General features: G+C 39.7%; 1 protein-coding gene across 42 annotated transcripts in view; it reads left to right on the forward strand.

Annotated features, from left to right (window-relative positions):
- Positions 1-19,777, forward strand: part of FOXP1 (forkhead box P1) — a 1,129,017-nt gene that overhangs the window by 993,940 nt on the left and 115,300 nt on the right. For 25 of the 42 annotated variants that reach the window (XM_085624912.1, XM_085624915.1, XM_085624916.1 and 22 more), the window contains 2 exons: positions 10,951-11,128; positions 18,839-19,037. In XM_085624912.1, coding sequence (XP_085481038.1) covers positions 10,951-11,128; positions 18,839-19,037 — 377 coding nt within the window. Of the gene's footprint in view, positions 1-10,950; positions 11,129-18,820; positions 19,038-19,777 lie in introns of all 42 variants that reach the window. The other 17 variants (XM_085624906.1, XM_085624905.1, XM_085624913.1 and 14 more) reach the window with 1 other exon arrangement.

Here is a 19,777-nt window from a genome sequence, read left to right on the forward strand (position 1 = left end):
CAGAGACAAGCTAGAATATTATAAGTGATTTGGAGCATAGACAACCTGTGATATGACCTATTCTGATGGAACGGGTGGTTAGTACCGATGTGTATATCTACTGGAAATGATGCATCTTTGACCTAATTCTCTAAATTATTGGACGTGCTTAACACACTGAGGTGACAGAACCACTGTGCAAGGATACACCAGTGAACTGAATAGGTCTTTTCATGTCTGCTTGCTAAGGGCATCTGTGAAGAAACATAGCAACATGATGTTTTAGGCAGATGGTAAATGACTACACTCCAGAGACCTGAGGAAAGAAGGCAGCTGTTTAATTTACTTTTTTATTTGGGAAATTATTGGGAACAAGCAAAAGGCAGTCCCGTAGACAGGCAAGTTGCACCAGGAAAGGTAACCTTATTGGCAAATTCACATTGAGAAAGTATTCATATCTGCATGGGAAAGAAACGTAAATGTGTGCACTAATTGTTCTGAGTGTGCATAAAATGCAGAGTGGTGAGTCTTTGCTGCTAATTAACAGAAGAGTGAGTCCTGGTAAGCCTTGGGATGAATGAGCAGTGGAAGCAAGTTGAGTACGCCCAGATCATTGAAGGAGTTAAAGGTGATTATGAGAGACCGATATTAACTCTGTTCGATGCTTCACCAGGGAAATGCAGATAAAGCAGGGTACTCTCTGTAAAGTCTGTGTAAAGTGCTTCCATCCTGACGTCAGCAGTGCCGAAATGAATGGGGCTAACTATACATTAAATAATAGTAAATGGTTAGAGTACAGAATATATGGCCGCATTCTTTCTCAAGGGAAAGTCCTGTTGGATCTAATTGAGTTTTCACAGGAGGGGGTCTACTTGGAAGTCTGCGAGGGCACTCCCCTGCCCCACCTAAGGAACACTTATAAACAACTTGAGATGCCCTGTGAAGGGAGGCCGGTCAAACATAGGGAGGCGACTAGCAGAAACCTTCATTGGCAAAACCAACAGATTGAGCCATGGCAAGCATGCTGTTATATTACTTTGCAAGAATATGCTGCTTGTAAAGATGGCATACACATGTTTACTTAAAAAAATGACAAAATTAATTTAAATACAAATTATGACATGAAAGCAGAAATAAAAGCAGAGATTTGCTTACCATACCCAGCAATTAAGTGGATTTATTTGTAGGCAGATTGTGCAAACAATATTCGACCATTCTCAGTGTAGCGGGCCAATGGCTGAAGTGGGTTAACACATTGACCCGTGTTGTATGCTGTAATGGCCAGAAGCAAAATCTGAAAGACTCTTAAACAGACCAGTGTATGGAGACGGCTGATCCTAAACATATATATTTTTGTTTTAATTATGAGCCTGACAAGACAGCTATTGACTCTTGCCCAAACCTATAAAAACCATTGCTTTAACCTCTTTGTAAATCTCTGCTGAGCTTCAATTTGAGTATTGTGTTTAGTTTTGTATGCCCTTATGATGAATGAAGATAGAATGGAATCCATCCATACATGGGATCCCAAAATGTGATATGCATACACCAGTATCCAGCTGAAGAGAGGTTCAGTGGCATAGCAGGTGTACATTGAGTGTAACAAAGAAGAGGGAATATGGTAGTCATTCTCAGAACTATAGATGATAAATTGATACAAGGGTCGAGGGGTTAATGGGCAAAGATAAAATATGTTTATCTGTTATGCAATATTTGTTTCGGCTTTATGCCATAAAAGACAGAAAGCAAATTAATACATTAACAGTACAAAATATTCATTAAAAATCCACGAATGAAATAAAAATGATCATCCTTCTCTATATTCATTAAAACATTAAGAACGTTAAAAATGTGTGTCAAAACATGTGCTGAATTTATCTAATGCATTTTCAGTGGATATCATATTGAAAAATATTTAATTTTACATTTGGGAAGGACTGATAGGAGCACATCTGATGGACATTTCCAAAATGCCAAGTTCAAAGCTGAAGCCCATTTAAGGATCTGTTTTAAGACGAGGCTGGAAAATGCTGCCTTCAAATTACATTCTCCTGTCACCACACAACATAGCAGCAGTTCCAGCATTACACTACTCTTTTGCTTTGGGCTCTGGCGTCTAGTCCCATCCTCTTGAAGGTCACCTTTTAGAGGTATTTCTTTTTGAAGCTGGTCTATCTTAACGCCCACATACATATATCACATAATTCAATCCAGTTTAGGTGAATGAAGTTGGTTTCTCCCATGAAAGTTTCCAATGTGGTTTTAAAACATAGTACAAACAAGCCACTAAGCGCTTCTTGTCTCATTTTAGTGTAACATGCACTTCACAGATTATCAGGTTATCATTTCACCACATCTTAAAAGATTAAGTAGAGAAGAAGATCAAATGGTTTATACAGGTTAGTGGCTAGGTGCCCCAGTGAGTGTCCTCCCCCCTCGAGTTATGAGTTGTTTTTGGTCCTGGTGCTATTCAAATAAGTAACATTCCTGGACAGCCAGTCAAGTAGCCTACAATATTTGGGGCCACGACAGTCTAGGTGTCAATGATTTACATGTGTAATTGTCTGATTCCCCCCCCCCCCCCCCTGTAGCTATTTAATGAATATGCTGATATGATCCGTTTCATAGGCCAATCTTTTGGCAAACCTATCAGATGACATTATTTGACTTCTGTATAGTTTCAGTACCGATGCTAGGACATTGCCATTCATTTACTGGTACATCATTGTTCTACACCATTAAGCATTGCAGTGTGTTCATTGAATGGCCAATAAGTATAAATGTGGGAATGGTCCTCTTACCAGATAATTTTCAACGTTGGCTCATACTTGACTCTGGCACATTACTACCATGGTTTCTGATTGATAACTCGTTCTGTGGCCCTCAAAAGAGAGACTGTATGCGCACGCAAGTTGGTTTCAAGATGATTTGTGCCCTTATTTATGCTTCTGGGCGTATGTACTTCTTAGATAAGGTTTGAGGCTGCAACGGACCCTCAGGCCTCCACCGAGTCTACTGACCGACATTGTGGGCACTACCATCTTTGCGTGCTATGTTTCTATGGAAGGTTTTTAAGTGGGGCGTGTATGGGTGCTGCCGGTTTGATTGATGCCATGTACGGCTTTATTACGTGGTTCTGGGGCTTTGTTGTTCTGGTGACTGGGACGGAGCTCTGCACTTCTAGCTAGTTATCACGAGAGCAGAGCAGAGTCTCTTCCTATGACTTGGGTGATTACAACTTTTGTTTTTACCAGATGCACTCGACGAATTTGATCATTTTTTGTTTTGTTTAAATAAATTCCTTTACATACAGTTCGTAACTGTTTGCAAAGTTGTTCCCCTCGTTTTGTTTCAATCACTTCCAATACCTGGTTAATGACGTGTTGAAACATTTAGAACACTTTTTTCTTCCATTGACCTGACTATTTCCATTAACTGTCTTTCAGGGCTGCTACTGTAATTGTCCTCGACATTTGCCCTCATCAAGATCTCCAAAATAGTTCTTGAGGATATGGAAATCTTAATCAGATTTGTTTAAATTGAATGTGTATTATTGCCTGATTCTGCAAAAAAGAAAAAACTTGAAACATTTTATTTGTCTGATTCTAGGCTGCTTAGCCAAATCATTTTTATCCAAGTTTCGTGGTATTTGGGTACCCCAGACTGTTCCCTTCAGGACTACACCTACACCCACACAATCAGATGTAGCATCCTTGACCAATATGTTCTTTTGACGTGGTTACGTTTGTGTTTTTAAAGCACGGGCATTGTATTCCTGTTTCTGCCGGTCACCAGCTGAATCATAGTTACACAGTTCTATCAAACTACTAACTTTGTAGATTGAGGTCCTGATCGATTTAGTGCTGATTGGCACTAGGCTATAGGCATTTATCCGCAATTGGGAAAGTGTGTTTTGAGTTACTCTGAAGAAACCCCTTGTTGTTTTGTATATTTAGCAGCCCATAGTGCTCTCAGCACTATGGGTCAGGCAATTTTGCAAGAGCTACCATCATTTTCTCCCTACACATCATTTTCATTGGAGCGTTCTCCATCAGATGAATTACCATTTTGATGACACTAGTAGGGAGATAGGAGTTGCTATGGCAGAGGTTTCTCTTGTCCAGATCAACGTTACCACAAGATTTCACTTCACCACAGCTTTCTGAAAGATTTTACTTTACCACACCTTTCTGAAAGATTTCACTTTACCTCCGCTTTCTGAAAGATTTCTCTTTACCACACCTTTCTGAAAGATTTCTCTTTACCACACCTTTCTGAAAGATTTCACTTTACCTCGGCTTTCTGAAAGATTTCCCTTTACCATCTTCTCCGTCAGTTACTTTATCTCGTGGATTTAGGTGGACATATGCCCAATTTTTTCACAGACTGATATCAAAGCTCCAGTGTGTGATTGCACCTTCTGCAGGGACCCCAGGCAGATGACTTGACTAACATTATTCTCAGTTCAATAAAAGGAATACTGTTCAGGTGGGAGATGGGAGTACTTTTTACGTATCATGGTTTTGTTAGTTCTTGAATTCCTGCACGTGTTGGAAGTCATATAATATATTGCCAACCTACTTTAAAGCTATGAGACGCAGAAGACTTGTGGTAGATTGTCTAAAACAAGTGTATTTGTGTGTGTGTGTGTGTGTGTACTTAAGATATGCATTATGTTTAACTTGTGTCCTGTAAAATCAAGCAAGGCAGAGTGCTGAAAAAGTGTGACTGCTTGTCATCCAGAGATTATTAGAGTTTATGTTGGGCAGAAGGGAGTAGCCTCAGAAAGAAAAACAGACCTTTGACAGAAGCTTTAGGGAGGGGATCCAAAATGCAAGCATTATCAGGAGATTTCAGCATTTTCACGCTAACTACTGACCTGACAGCAGGACTGCACAGAGACCTTTTTTGTATGCATTCAATTGTGAGAAGTAAACAAACTGACTTGTATCCTGTGTTTGGTAACTGGGTGGGGAGCACACTTTGGCAACGCATGTTGCTTTTAAATTCTTTCTTGGACAATGGGCCTTGTATACTTTTATATCCTGGCTTTTCAAACATAGAGAGCTGGTATGAGCTTTGTTCAGCAGAGCCCCGAAGACAATGCTGTTTGTTTTTTTTTAAAACTGATTGCTTTTAAATGTTAATTTTTATCAGTACGCCCAGGAACAAAAACTGGACATGTCTGACTCAAAAGTGGTAGGCATTCACGCACATCTTCAATATAAATCCATAGGTGTCCAGAGTCTGTTTGTTATACATTTTATTTTAATACACAGCTATGTTTGTAATTGCTAGCGAGGGCTTTGAGGTCAACATAAATTATGTGAATGGAAGTAGTATGAAATTCAGTGCTGACGAAGACATGCTGTGTGTTTTTGCTTCGTTTTCAAGTATTTTAAATACACACATTTGATATATACTAATGACCAGTTTCACTATCGCATATTCTTCTCAGGGAACCCTTTATAGTCTGCAGGACCTAAGTTATCAACGAATACAATTTACTGGCATGTTTAAGTAAAAAAAAAAAAGGGAATGGTCAAACCAGACCAACTTTAACTCTTTTCATATAGGGCATAAGGTGTACAGCCTGCTGTAGATTATACGGATATTGCAAATCACTGAGGAGTTACGTTGTCAGGTTATGGTGCTCTGAGGTGACTTGCAATATTCTTATGGATTGCAGAGGGTATTTTATCCCATATAATACATGGTCGAATAATTACCTTTACCATAAACCACTTAAATCTTAGCTCTTTCATATGAAAGAGAGCGGATGTTTGCAAACAAGAAGAATAAAGATAGAGCCTCTAGTGCAAAGTTAAACAAATTAAAACCCTGCTAAATATGTGTTACTAAAAGATATTATAATCAATTCAATGGAAGTCAGTTAAAAAATAAAAAGCTGCAGCCTCTCTGAATGTGTAGAAATCTGCAGAAAGATTAATTATCTAAGAAATGTAAAAAATAAACATGTTCTTCTGCTTGTCACTGTAAGCTAGAAAAATAAGAAGAAAGAAAAGTAACATTTAATTTTCATTGCTTTAAACAGCTGCTTTGATTATGCTCTGTGGCCTGACCTGCCTTTCACCTAAGCGGCTGGCAGAGGCAGAAGGTATTGTGATGTCAGAACTTAACTGTAATAAGTTGTTGCGGTTGAGTTCTTGCGTCTCTTATTTGTAATCGGCTACTAGCTCCCAGACTCCAAGCCCAGTTCTCTCTCCCCTTGCTGCTGCATCGCTCTTGCTCCTGTCTTCTTGCTTTTTCTCCCACTTTTTTGTTTGCCTTCTAGTTGCTTTTCCCTCGTTTTCACTGCTTCTCCTTGCTTTTTTTCCCATTTTCATTGCCGCCTTCTTGCTTTTCCCTTGTTTATACTGCTTTCTCCTTGCTTTTTTCCCTGTTTTGTGAGTGTCTTCTCCTTGCTTTCCCTCGTTTTCATTGCTTTTGCCTTGCTTCTTCCCCCTGTTTTTTGAGTGCCTTCTCCAAGCTTTTCCGTCATTTTCAATGCCTTTTCCTTGCTTCTTCCCCCTGTTTTTTTTAGTTCCTTTTCCTTCGTTTTCTCTTTGCTATCCTATCAAGACCTGGTTGTTCAAATGAGCCTCTGGGACCTACAAGTTCCTGGATACCCTGTTGGGTGATTAGCCACACTTTACCAATCCATATTTATTGATTGATTGATTGATTGACTAGTTGCATCACAATTCATCAATTATTGAGAAATTAGAGATGACCATTTATACAGGGATTGCAGAATCCCATGTAGTGTGTGTCTGTATGTGTGTGTGTATGTGTGTGTGTGTGTATGTGTGTATATATATATATATATATAATTTTTTTTTTTTATGTCTGAAGAGACAGATTAGCCTACAGTTTTTGAAGCCTTCTTAAAATACGGCAGTCTCACTTACAAGTGAAACATATGAAGGTGTCCTCGAGCAATTATTGATCATCATGCCACAGAATTCACTTTAGCTCCAGGTTGCTGCTATGCTGGAGGGTAAGTCCTTCAATGCAGGTTTAGGAAGGGACTGCTGCTCATGAGACCAATATCAAATTACCAGTTGAAGAAATATTTTGTGGTCTTTTGGTTGCAAAGTTGGGTTTTGATCTTACTAGCATTGGTTCTTCATAGAATAGTATGAATAGACCCTGACTGATGAACCTCAAAGACTTCTCCACTTTTTTTTTCTCCAGTAGATTGGAGTTTGTTTGAAGATGGGATTTGTCCAGTGTAGGTTCAAGAGAGTTAGATCCATGCAAGGTTTCCAGAGTACCCACTTGGGATACAATTAAATACACTGAATCTAAATATAACTCTCTTCCATTTCTGAATCTGAAAATCTAGTGTGGAGTTAAGCATATGCATTGAATGCCCTTCCTTGAAGGGACATATGTTAAGGACTTTTTAGATTTCATAATAAATAAGGAGGTATTATGCCTGTTCCCCTTAGACTGTGTTGGAGAGCAGTTGGACCCAGAGAGTACCGAAGACAGTCATTAAAAGCTTTACACGAAAGGAATTTGGAGACCTATTTATTGAAAAAAAAACTGAAAAGTACAGGGCGAGATGTACATTTCTGCCTCCGTACTTGCACATTTTTTTTTTTTCATTTTGCAAATATTCCTAGAAGTTTACCTGGAAAGTTACACCAGGTGCAGATTTCCAGCCTTACTGCTTGGGAATGTCGTGAAACATTTATAGATTTTCCTTGTGCGAAGATTTTACATAGCATGGATTTCAGCACAGAGGGAATGTAGTCCACTCTGAAAACGCATATATTGTTTGTTTTTTTTCTCCCCATTTGGGGACGTGGGGTGGTGATGAGAGGAGAGAAGATTTTCCTCTTTGGAGGCAGCCCTTCTCCTACCACCCTACCAAAGGTGGACGCATCCGATTCCATTCCAGCTAATAAGGATGCAAGGGATCTGCTTTTGGAGGAGGGTAGCAAGCCATCCTTGATGCTGATGGATATGCATGCCACGTTGAAGTAGTCTAAAATGGCTCTGTCCATGGCTGCCGATAAGTCACTCTGAGACAGTATTTAGGTGTTTACTGGCCAGCTCTTATTGAGAAATCTTATGAAAATGCTGAAATTGGAGACAGTGTTAGCATTAATAAAAATAAATATCCAGAATGTGATCCAAAAGCTGTCGGACCTAGCCAAGCAAGTCCATATTTGGGAGTTGTTTGGATGGTGTTGCTGCTGTGCAGTATTTGCTTTGACATTCATGTATTTTTTTATCATAATGCCACACATTTGCGTAGAAGTACTAACCCGCTAATGACTCTTGAAGTTTAGTAGCTTTCATGGTGCTATTCTTCCTGGTTTCCGGCAATCCGGTGGACGATGTCACAATAGCTCTCAAAACCAAAGCAAATTTAATCCACAAAGCAACATTTAGGGAAGCCTATTGTTGGTGATTGTTGGACTTGGAGGACTGGCTTAGGACCATTCTTTTTTTCTCTACACAGGATTGCCCTTTTTCAATAGTTGCAGACTAGTTATGTCACGCTTGGGTCGTTCTCTGCTTTATCAGGTAGGTGTAGGAAGAAAAGAAGGGTAGTGAGGCTGCATAGAGTGCAAGACTGTTGGTGGAACCCAGAAAACTGCAAGAGGAGAGATGTATATAGTGCAAAGAAGCATGTTTCGATTGCCTTTTAAGACACAAGCCATGTTGACACTTTTCACCCAAGCAGCTTCTAACCACAGTGTCGCAACATTTTTTTAAAAGTAATTCGTAATGCTACTTGAAACTAGTCTCTGCTGTTTAGCAGTGTGCTTGAAGCAAGAGCATTGCCAAAAAGGAGATCGTAATGGCTTAGTCCCTATTTAAGGTCAATTAATTAGTTATCTACAAGTTGTCCTATATATATATTTTTTTAATTTATGGCAAAATATGTATTACATGTTTTACTTTCTGCTCATGTTCATCTGTTCTTCTTAGTGGCGCCTCTGGAATGACACATTTAAAAAAACAGCATTGATATTTCGTTTATTGTCCTTACTTATTTATTAGAAGAGCACTACAAAACGCCCCGTTTGAGGTGATTTTCAAGCCTAGGAAATGTGTCTGACTTGATGCACGAAATTGTGTCGGTAGGAAATAAAATGTAACTTAACCAAAAAAACAATGTTTCCTAAGATTGACATCAAATTATAAAATAGCTAAGTGGACAATGATTTTAAATCCTTTAAGACTTTCAGAAGTGTTGAAACCTCTTAACACCGCATCCGAGATAATGTTGCTTGTAGAAATCTTGCAGGCACGAAAGAGTTAACTTGTGCACTCATTCCTGGATAGGAGCAGCACCTTGATAGAGTTCTTGGCAGATAGGGGCTGTTGGATAATTTCCTTCCATTTATTGCATTTCTGCAGTGTATTATCTTTCTATCACTCAGGTAAATTGCAGAGGAAATCTACATTAATATGTTTTTGGCTGGCTGGAGGAACTGCCAGAGTCTGGTGCAATAGACATCCAGTGTTTCACACAACACAAGTTATTGTTTGACCAACAACTGAAACAGAGGTGTATCAAAACGCAAAGCTTTTCATGGGTTTAGGGAAAGTAAAATGATAAAACCCGAGATGTGAATGGCGCGAGACTGAGCAAGTTCGCCAACTCCCGCCAAGCGCAGGCGTCTTACGCTTGCAGGGCTGCACGCTTTTAAGCGCTCCCTTCTCAAATAAGATGTTGTTCACTAAATTATGAATGTGTGTAATTAAAATCTAGTGGCTGATCCCATGAAAGATTTACAATGTTATTTCATCGTTTGTCATGGCTAATTAACAATATTAGATGAAGTTTTTCTTCTCCAAAGGTCTGATTTTTTTCTAATTTATTTGTGTCAGAAGTGATAAACAGAGCACTTAAAACGGTTCTCTGTGTTAACGCTGAGAGAGATGCACGCACTCACATCACAACTTCGCGGGAGCACATTCAAATCCACGCTGTATAGTTTTGGTTCCACCTCAAACTTCTTTGTTCCATCACCCTTTATTCCTCCGTTCTCCAATCATCACTGTTTTATTATGTTTCTCTTCCTCCTCTCTTATTGAGTTATTTATTTCCTTCACCTCTCTTGCTCTTGAGTCTGATGATAAGCAAGACACCATTCTCAAAAATCATTGCCGGTGTCCCCCTCTTAATTGCACCGGCACAAAGGAAGCTCTGGTACAGCTCCAGCTCTGTTCAAAATTGTAACACTGTTCAGTAGAGTAGGATTTAGAAACCGCAGTTAATCTTCTTATTTGTGTCTTGCTTCTTGCCGGAGATCGCGACCTGTTTACAAATTTTAGTAGAGTTCTACATGGCCACTTTGGAGTGCCAAACAATATGTTGGAAAAAATGTTCACGTTAAAGCAATACCTAGTCAGCAAATCTTAACACAGTGGTGAGTGTCTAAATGGATCCTAGGTATCCTTATCCAACAGTCTTCGGCTTTTATCCAGCCGAATGTGCGTAGTTGAACGTATGAACAGTTCCGTTTGCAGTAGCTGAGTTCAGTACTGAGGTGGGGGCTCAGTTTCTTCCATACTGTGGGGCCTAGCAGACCCGGAGACCGTTGCCGCTTCTTTGGAAGCCAGTTTGGTGAGAATCTTCATATATGAAGTCTGTGTTGGCCTAGATAGTTCCTGGTGGCCGGACCCTTTTCAAGTGAGAATGTGCCCTGATAGTGGTCAAAAATACTGAAAGGATATGTGAGATTGTGGGAAAGGGTGCCACACTAGCTCGGAAGGCATTTTAGGTGGTAGTGGTCCTCTAAGCATAGGACGTATATGATCTTAACCTCCAATTTTTGGGGGGTATTTTTGTTTTGGTGGGCCTACCATCGTAGCCTAAGTAAGCTTATGCTATGTACACTGTATAATTAATACATCTTGGTAGTGGCAGATTCAGTAATGCTATTAATTGCCCCGCACAGCAATATATGACTAACCTATTTGTTTCTTGGCTTTTTCTTTTAGCATCAACAACAGCATCAGCAGCAGCAACAACAGGTCGCAACGCAGCAGTTGGCCTTCCAGCAGCAGCTCTTACAGATGCAGCAGCTGCAACAACAGCACCTCCTTAGTCTACAGCGGCAAGGCCTGCTAACGATTCAGCCGGGGCAGTCGGCTCTTCCGCTGCAGTCTCTTTCTCAAGGTACCTTGGCAAAATACACCTACCCTCTGCACTAGTCCTAAGAATGTTTGTAGTTACCAGCTTTATGTCGCTTCTGTTGCCTTTCCTTACTGCTATGGTCGTTATCAGTTGATGCCTTCTTCACAATGACTCTGTGAATTTCTGATTCCAAAAAGTCACTTTTAATTATTCCAGAACAATGATGTCAAAATAATGGTACGAGAGACTTCTGGAAACAAGATGTGCATAGGTTAAATATTTGTTTTTGAGCTGTAGAAACGTTAGAACATGAATTGATGACACTTTTCTTATCCTATTGGAGGGAAACGTCCCTAACATCTTTAATTCTCCCGTTGGGTCTAAGCTACCAGAATGTCCTTCTCTGCTCTGGTAAGGCAGCTCATTAAGTGGCATGTTTAAGTAGATCAGTTATTCTGCCCAAACGGGGGCCGCTGGCAGGTGACAAGACACGCTCACATGTAGTGGAAAAAGGGGTGCCCCCATGAATGAAGAGTAATCTATGCAGCAAGACAGCAGTCGTGGGTTTTAACAACAGTAAAGGAGAATTTGCTCCTACAAACTATTGTATAGGAACTTATTTAAAACATAAAATGAAACTGACTTTGTGGCAAATAATTCCAAAAAGTGCACTAATGTGCGTGTAAGTACTTGATCTAATAGTGCAAGAAAAGAACAGTGGGTAGGGTTTAAGCTGCAGAAGTGACTTACTTTAGAATAACTTAAGAATTGATGTCTGTCTGAAAAAAGCTATTTTATGACCGATGTTGGTAGTTTAGAACTGATGTCATTGTAAGATTTAAATCCACTTTATGCTTTGTTGAGCATGGTCACCTGGGTATTGAGAAGCAAGGACACAAAAGGTTGAACAACTCTGTTTATCTCCGAGCCTATGATACCTGGGCTCATAAAATTGAGTTCCAAAAAGGGTGATCTGTCATCTTTCCCCAGAACATACATTTTTAAACCTCTGCCTGCAATTTCCTTACCAATGAAGGAGGCACTTGTACTACAAGAAATGCACCTGATATAAAAATCTTTGCTGTCAGACACTTTATTAAATCAGCTTATAAATACAGTTGCTTTTAACCTTTTTACAAATGCAACCGACTTGAAGACCGGGTCATGTGGTATTTGAGGTCTGTTAAATGTTTGACGCTCTTGAAGTATTTCAGTGCTCCCACATGATTCATGTGCCGTTTATGACAAGATTGTAAGTTTTACAAGTGCTCCTCGGGAGTAGAGCGAGATTTATTTTTTGCTCTGCATAATTAGCGCATCCTCCAATGTTATAATCACATAATCATTGCTATTTTTCATGTTGACATAAACATAATTTGGAGGCATCTTTCCCTAAAGGACGCAAGGCAATTTTTTTTTAACCAACTCCCCTCCCCCTCAACCCTCTCGACATTAAATTGAAAAGTTCAGAAATTGCATCTCTTGTCAAGTAAACATGTTTTCAAGTAATTGCAACATGTAAATCTTGTTGCTGAGATTAGCATACAGTAGTCAGCGTTGTAGCAAGAACATAGGGTGACAACCCCCACCCACATCCCTCACCATGAGTGGGCTATGCCTATGAAACTCGAATGCTGCCGTGTCTTATATAGCCGAGTTAACCCACAGACTTTAGATTACATTTTCTGAGCTTTTCCTAAAAAAAAACATACCTACCGGGATATTTTGATTATTTGTCTTTTTTTCAGTAGTGCAGCAGATCTGGATCATGCCTTGTGCAATAACCCTCAGGCATTATTGCAGTGTTGCCTAGTGACCCTTTACCTTCTTTTCCCTCATCATTCTCTCCTTTTCTCTCTTCTAAAACACTGTGGCCACCTTTAAGTGATCTCTGTGTAATGCACATGTCTGGCCGAATGGACATCTGGTGGTTGCTGCTGTAACTAACAGGAAGGGCAGTGCAGTAGCGTCCGAGTGCATGGACAATAAGCCTGTGCCCTTCATGATCTGCAGGCCGCGCCTGTGGCTCGTGCAGCCTTGCCACGTGCAAACTTGGGTATACATGGCTGACATCCACCAAGGATTATTGCTGCCCATGACCCTTTCTTTACTGACTACTAGGCAAGCCAAGCAGTATCATTCCTAGCAAAAGTGAAATAAATCACTGAAATATTATGGACGACTCTGAGGGCGTTATGGCCACCATAAAGCTAGACCAATATCCCTGAGGGTTTAGGCCTGAGTTCCCAGATATGCTTATAGTCAGCCAGCCTTTTAATGGGTCTGTCTCTGTGAAACTGCATCTTTTGTCGGTGAGGATTTAGGCACTCATAGGTCGTTGCTCCAGTAGTAACTTTTCATTTTCTTGTAAATGCATGATTGGTCACAAAGCGTCAGATTTTGATTTGAATCGAGTACTTTCGTGCACTAGTGCCACACCTGGATATATCCGGACTTTCAGGCCCATCTGTTACCTTTAAATACCAGAGATGTCCATCCTGTCCCAATCATTTCCTCTACCAATAGGCTTGGATTAGCTATCATTATGTCACGAACAACCAAAAGTTAAGGACGGACACAAGTGTGCCAAGGGGACTTAGATAAGGGGATGGGTGGCAGGGGTCTCACCATCTAACCCTGCATCACAGGAGCTGCGGGGCCCACAGTAGCCAGTGTGACCTTGGAGAACTGGAACTAGGCTCCAAATGTGCTTTAATTCTTATTTATCCAGGCCATCTTATGCATTTTTGATATCTTTAAAATGTTTTGAATTCTACGCACTGCAGATTGTATCACCTCTCCCAATTTTGTGACAGATAAGGGAACTGAGGCAAAGGGAGATCTTGGTTTGCACAAGATCACACATATTAGTAGAATGGGAAAGCTGGCATGTGAACCAAGGTCTTTGATTACTGCTGTCTGAAAGTTAGTCGCATTTCGTCCCTCATACCACATAAGCGTATAAGATCTCCATGTTTGCCGTGAGTTTGTATTCATCTCCTAGCACCAGCGAGACATGGTGTCTGGAGAAATAAAACCAAATACCATTTGCAAATCTGAGGCACAGCAGATGCAGAACAATAAACCCTCTGATCCTGTAATAATGTCATGGGTGTACCAATATACGACTTTTGTCATAATGCATTACAACAATTCACATCAGGTAGGTTTGACCGAGATAATTTCACAAAGGTGCCAAAATATTCCTAGTGAAAGAAATAATTTTAACTCCTCACAGAAGCAGCTAAGGAGACCAGACATTGGTGTAGGTGGGTGGGCGGTTGATAAGGGTCTGCTGGTGCCAAAATAAGATATTGGACCATGGAATGTCTGGCTGTCAGTACCTGGTCTTCTATGTGAGCGTGTTCTGCACGTATGCATCCATATCCGTGGGCACTAGAAATGGGTCATCTAAAAGAGGAGGGACACAAAAGCTTAGGGAGGGCTATGGCAGTCACAGTGGTTCACGATCACACTCTGGCAACCCTTCAATGACACCAGTGGCAGTGTCCCAGCAGACTTTCCTTTTTATAGTTATTTTTGTGTTCTCTATCACATGATATTTTATTTAGGGCGCACTGAAATTCTCTTAGGCTCTGTTTTGCTTTCGGTAGCACACTTCTTTTCGGTGGAAGTGTGCTGTGCATCTGTCTTTTGTGAAGGTGTACAAATGCTATGGTGGTTTATAAATTCCATACCCGATTATGCATCACAAATATAAATAGGTGTTGACTTCATGGTCTGATAATGGTATGATGTCAACAGCAGACACGTCTGCCGACTATTGAGTAAGCCGTAGTGTAAGGGTCAGCCACACTCGCAGGTAATTGTTAGCGGGGAGACATCCCTGTCAAGTATGCCGGTTAAAAATACATCCCCTTCTGTCACTTAGCAAGGTGCTGGAAAATAATAGTCCAGATGCAGCAAACAGGACACTGCGTTCTGTGTCGACCTTTCCCTTTGCTTAATTCTCCTCCATGCTTCTGTTTCAACAGACAAAGGCAAATTGAATTTGTCTTCGGGCTGAATGCATTTTCAGGATGCAACTGCTCAAAAAAGCATTTCTTTTCCTTCTACAATAAAAGGGACATTGGGCTTTGGCTCAAATGACGTGTCCGGGATACCAGGTCTCTCAATGCACGCCATTGGCCAGGAATCTCTCTGAATTGATGAAGTATTTCAATATGTTTTATGAAGAATTGAGAGCAGAGACTGGCTGTTTTTGTTAATACGCGTCTCGCAAAGGAGGAGAAGGTTATTGGTCTGTCGTGCAATAATTTACTCCTCTTTGATATGCAAACGATCCTCGGTGAATATATAAAATCCTATCAGGCTCATTTCACAGTTCTTAACCACTCAGATTCTCTGGAGTCTATCGCCTCATTAGACCACTGCTCGCCAAAGCTGGCATAATTAAAATCTTTAACAGTTTAGCAAAGTAAAGATGTTGGGCTGATCACGTTGAGATGATTATCTGTCCATTGTATTCCAAATGGCAAAAATAAATTAAATTTAGACCCCGGCATTACTTATTGTGCGCTTCAAATGAAGTTCATATGAATCATTTATTTTTTTTATTTTTGGGGTGCAGTATCACTGGAGCTGCTGAAACAAGTAATCTCTGCCTGTGAAACGGTCTGAAAAGTGTTTTAATCCTCGGTAGACAGTAAGACCCGTTGAATGGCAACGAACAATTATATGCGCTCGTTGTTTCTTTATGTTAATGTCGAGAGTGATACCAATGTGGGTGATTAAATTGCCAAATGTTATGCTCCTTAGTTTAATCTCCTTGGATGCTGCGCTTTCCTTTTAAAGTCACGACCTGTATCTTTTGTTGTCGTGCATCCTTTTTTATTTCCAGAGATGTGGGTCTAAGTCCAGAAATGTAATATCCTTGAGGGAAGGTTTTAAGTCAATGGCTAGGACAGTGAGTGAAAGTCGTAGCTCGGTCACTCGGCTCCTTCTGTGATCTTGGACAACCTCTTTCTCACCCAACTGTCTGTGACTGATGTTTGTTCTTTCCCACAAATAACAACTGTGCAAATTCTGACACAAGTTAATCCCGAATGTGGGAAGAAACGTTTCTCTGATTGAAGCTAAATTGTTTAAACAACCTCTTTTGCATTTCCCATTTTTAGCCATTTGTAGCAAATCGAACTAAAGGCCTCCATCTGGTCACTATCGTGTTCGTATTCTTATGGTTATGTCTGCTTTCTGTTCCCAGTTCTCCTTAAAGCGCTTCAATACCTAATGGTGCAGTTGTGCTGGAAAACAAATATATAAATAACTACAGCGAGTGATAACTGGTAGTATACAAAAACTTTACTCTTCCTTGAATGCAGAGAAAAAAGTCAAATCAATGTGTTGCACATACATACATATACTGGGAATCAAGAAAAAATGCAGCTAATAATTGACTACTCTAAAGTTGTGTGTGTTTTTGTATTTAGTTACACAACCGTGGGGTAGTTAATTTATTTGGAGGACAAAAAGGAGACTCCGGCTTGCCACTCATTTGGTATTTCGTTGATTTTTGACATGCAGGGAGAGACATGGATGTCTGCTTTGTATTTGAATTTCTTAATCGTATTATGCAAATGTAATTTATATTTTTGTTATTGTTCAGGGTTTCTGTACCATGCACCCATGCCCTGTCATTTGGGTACACAGTGGTTAATTCATGGCATCACAGGTTACTTCACTCTCTTCATTTCCAAGCATTTGTATTGCACTGTGTTCCTTGCCCAGTATGCAGAAGTTTTAGAATTCATCTTGTATTATGTGGTTTTCAGAATGAAATCAAATGTAGATGTTGTATACCAATTTGGCTTTTCATGTTCACTCTCTATTAACAGAGATTATATTAATGTTTGCTTATCACTTGTATAACCTACACAGTTAATTTCGTATTACATTATTTTTAGGCTAAAATGTTCAGACTCCCAATTGTAAGGGTTATTCTAGGAGTGCTCTGTAAGAGAAGAAAAAACAAATTTACTAAAGGAAGGATAAATGTTATTATTTAAATGTATTAGCTTTTTGGGGCCTCTTCTAATTGTTTAATAAACTTCAGATCACTCTCCTGAAGTGGGTGTGTCGACATGTTTCAGCAATCTTGTGGATAAATTGTTATTTCTGGGCAGGTATCTTGAGTGCATTACATGTACAAGTTGGTGCCCTAGTTGTAGATCTCACTAGCCTTTTCATCTGATATTGGAAATTATCTGCCAAGGGTTTCTTAAGGGGGTACAATGTTTGAATATGAATAGACAATATCCTCAAATATGCAGTTGGGCGTTTACATGAGCTGTAATTGGATTTTCCAGTCTGCAGATAATCTTCAAACGCAGGGCTAGGTTTCACTAGTGTATATACACAGGGGGTTCTATGAATGTCCGTTTATTCAAACACTCACTCGGTACTCCTAGGATAAATAAAGAAAATAGCACATTGACACCAGCGTTTGTTTTGTTAGTCATACCCTTTATAGGTTAATAATTTTGTTCTGCTTGCTGTTGGTATTTATGGTCTGGTTTGACTGTGCAGTTGTAGCAAGACAATTATGTGAGAACCACCAGCAGAGAGAGGCTTTGGCTCTGCCCACATTTTGGGAGTCAGGAGTGCATGTTTTGATTGGGCTGAAGTTGGGTGCTTTCGCAAAAAAGCTCTTGATTATCTATCCAACTGCTTGAGCTTGAACTATTGACGTACACCATTATTATTCTACAGTTCCTTGCTTTCCTAAACATCTACATATCCATCCCCATGCTATCTACTTGCAATGGTTCACATTATCATACAGCATTCCTTTAAAGCCATACCTATTGGCATTGCCAATGGTTGTTCTTGTTTACTTTGGTAAAATATTAAGGTTTTTCTTATTTTACTAGTGTATGTCATGCTTTTTATGGTGGTTTAATGGCAGCTGTAGCGACCAGCACCCCCTTCAATGAAATGCAATATGGTTGTGCAGACATTACAGTTTTGGTGTCCATCTTTTTCATCCCATGAAAGCACTTCTTTTGTCTCGGAGCTTATTTTATGTTTTCATTTTACTTTTCAACGACTCATTAGCTCTCATCTAAGCCATGACAGTAATAACAGTGTTACTTTTAGAGAAAGTTATATATTTCTTTCAGCAGACACATCCATCAATTAAGCGAGCAGTCCCAGAAACCGAAATTAATGAGAAAGATAGGTGTGTTAATGAAATAATCATAGTATAATCAATTTGACTGTTAAAATTTGAAAAGCATTTCGGGTAGACAATATGAATGCATAATGTATGTTTCAAAGTGATTAATAAAAACTCTATTTAATAACAAAGCTATTTGTCATGATTTAAAATGTAAGCATAAAAATTAGTCCTATTTTATGGCGCGTGTTGCCATTACAATCAAATGGAAAAGTCATAAGAGAGGAGCCATATAACCGAAGATTTGTATACCTTTACCACATCTGAAGCCGCAATTCCAGCAGAAATGTTTATTAGGAATATTTGAAATTTAAATCAAGGGTTATTTGTTAACCAGCTAGTGTTGCCTCCACGACATTGACATTAGACCTAACTCTTTACGCATTCAGTCATTTTCTCCAAATTCATTTGGTTTTCCTCCGTTTTATCAATTTGCGCGGTTAAAAAAAAAAACCTGCTGAACACTAGGCCCTGTTTACTGACTGTGATTTAATTAATGTTTGAAGAGGGCTGAATTAGCTGTTAATTGATTTAATTAGCCAATGTATTTGTTTCAGGCATGATTCCAGCAGAACTGCAGCAGCTCTGGAAAGAAGTGACTTCTGCCCACAATGCGGAGGAGTCCACGTGTAACAACCACAGCACTTTGGACCTGTCCAATACATGTGTGTCCTCCACGGCCTCCTCCAAGGCCTCCCTGCTCTTGAACCCACATGCAGTCACGAATGGCCAGCTCCTAACTCCCAAGAGAGAAAGGTAGGCGCTCTTGCATCCCACAAAGACGTTGAGCGAGCATCTTTGTTGTGCTTATTACTAGAGAAATGCTCATGAAGGGCAGAGAGTTCCTCATTCAGTGATTGTTCTACCGCTGTTTAATTTATTTTATTTTAAATCAAAATGTAGGTAGACTGACTGTTTGCGGGTATTATCCTAAAGTGAGACCTGTTACTAATTGTTTTTTATTAGCTCCTTCCATATATGAATGAAAAAAAACTTCTACTGAATGCATTGTTGCTATTTACATCTAGCAAGCACTTGCTGTATTTACCGTTTCAAATGTTTTGTGGGATTTTGAATGGAATGTGAATTTATTTTATGGTCTGAAAACTAAGTTTTCCCGAAGTGAAAAAACCCTCAAGATCGCTTCTGTCAGTGACGGTCAGATTGCTTACAAGGCATTGATAATATGCAAGAATGAAAGTATGTGAAACTGATTAAAGCTTTTAATGGTAAAACTGATGATAAACGAGTACTATCATAATGCATACTATATTTCGTCAAACCCGGCAAGCTGAACTAGTGATGGTTGTTGACGGTCCTACCCAACCTTAATAGGCTTTTGTGATTTTCACAATGAATATTAATGAGCTAAATTTACTTAACACTGGAAAATTTGATTAGGCCCTCCGGAATCTTCACTCAATAAATATGTTATGAGGTGAGATTCATAAAACGGCCTGTCTCTAAACTAGTGACTCAAAACTGTAGTAGAGGAG

Source organism: Triturus cristatus, chromosome 9 (assembly GCF_964204655.1).
Source record: "Triturus cristatus chromosome 9, aTriCri1.1, whole genome shotgun sequence".
Classification (NCBI taxonomy): Eukaryota; Metazoa; Chordata; class Amphibia; order Caudata; family Salamandridae; genus Triturus; species Triturus cristatus.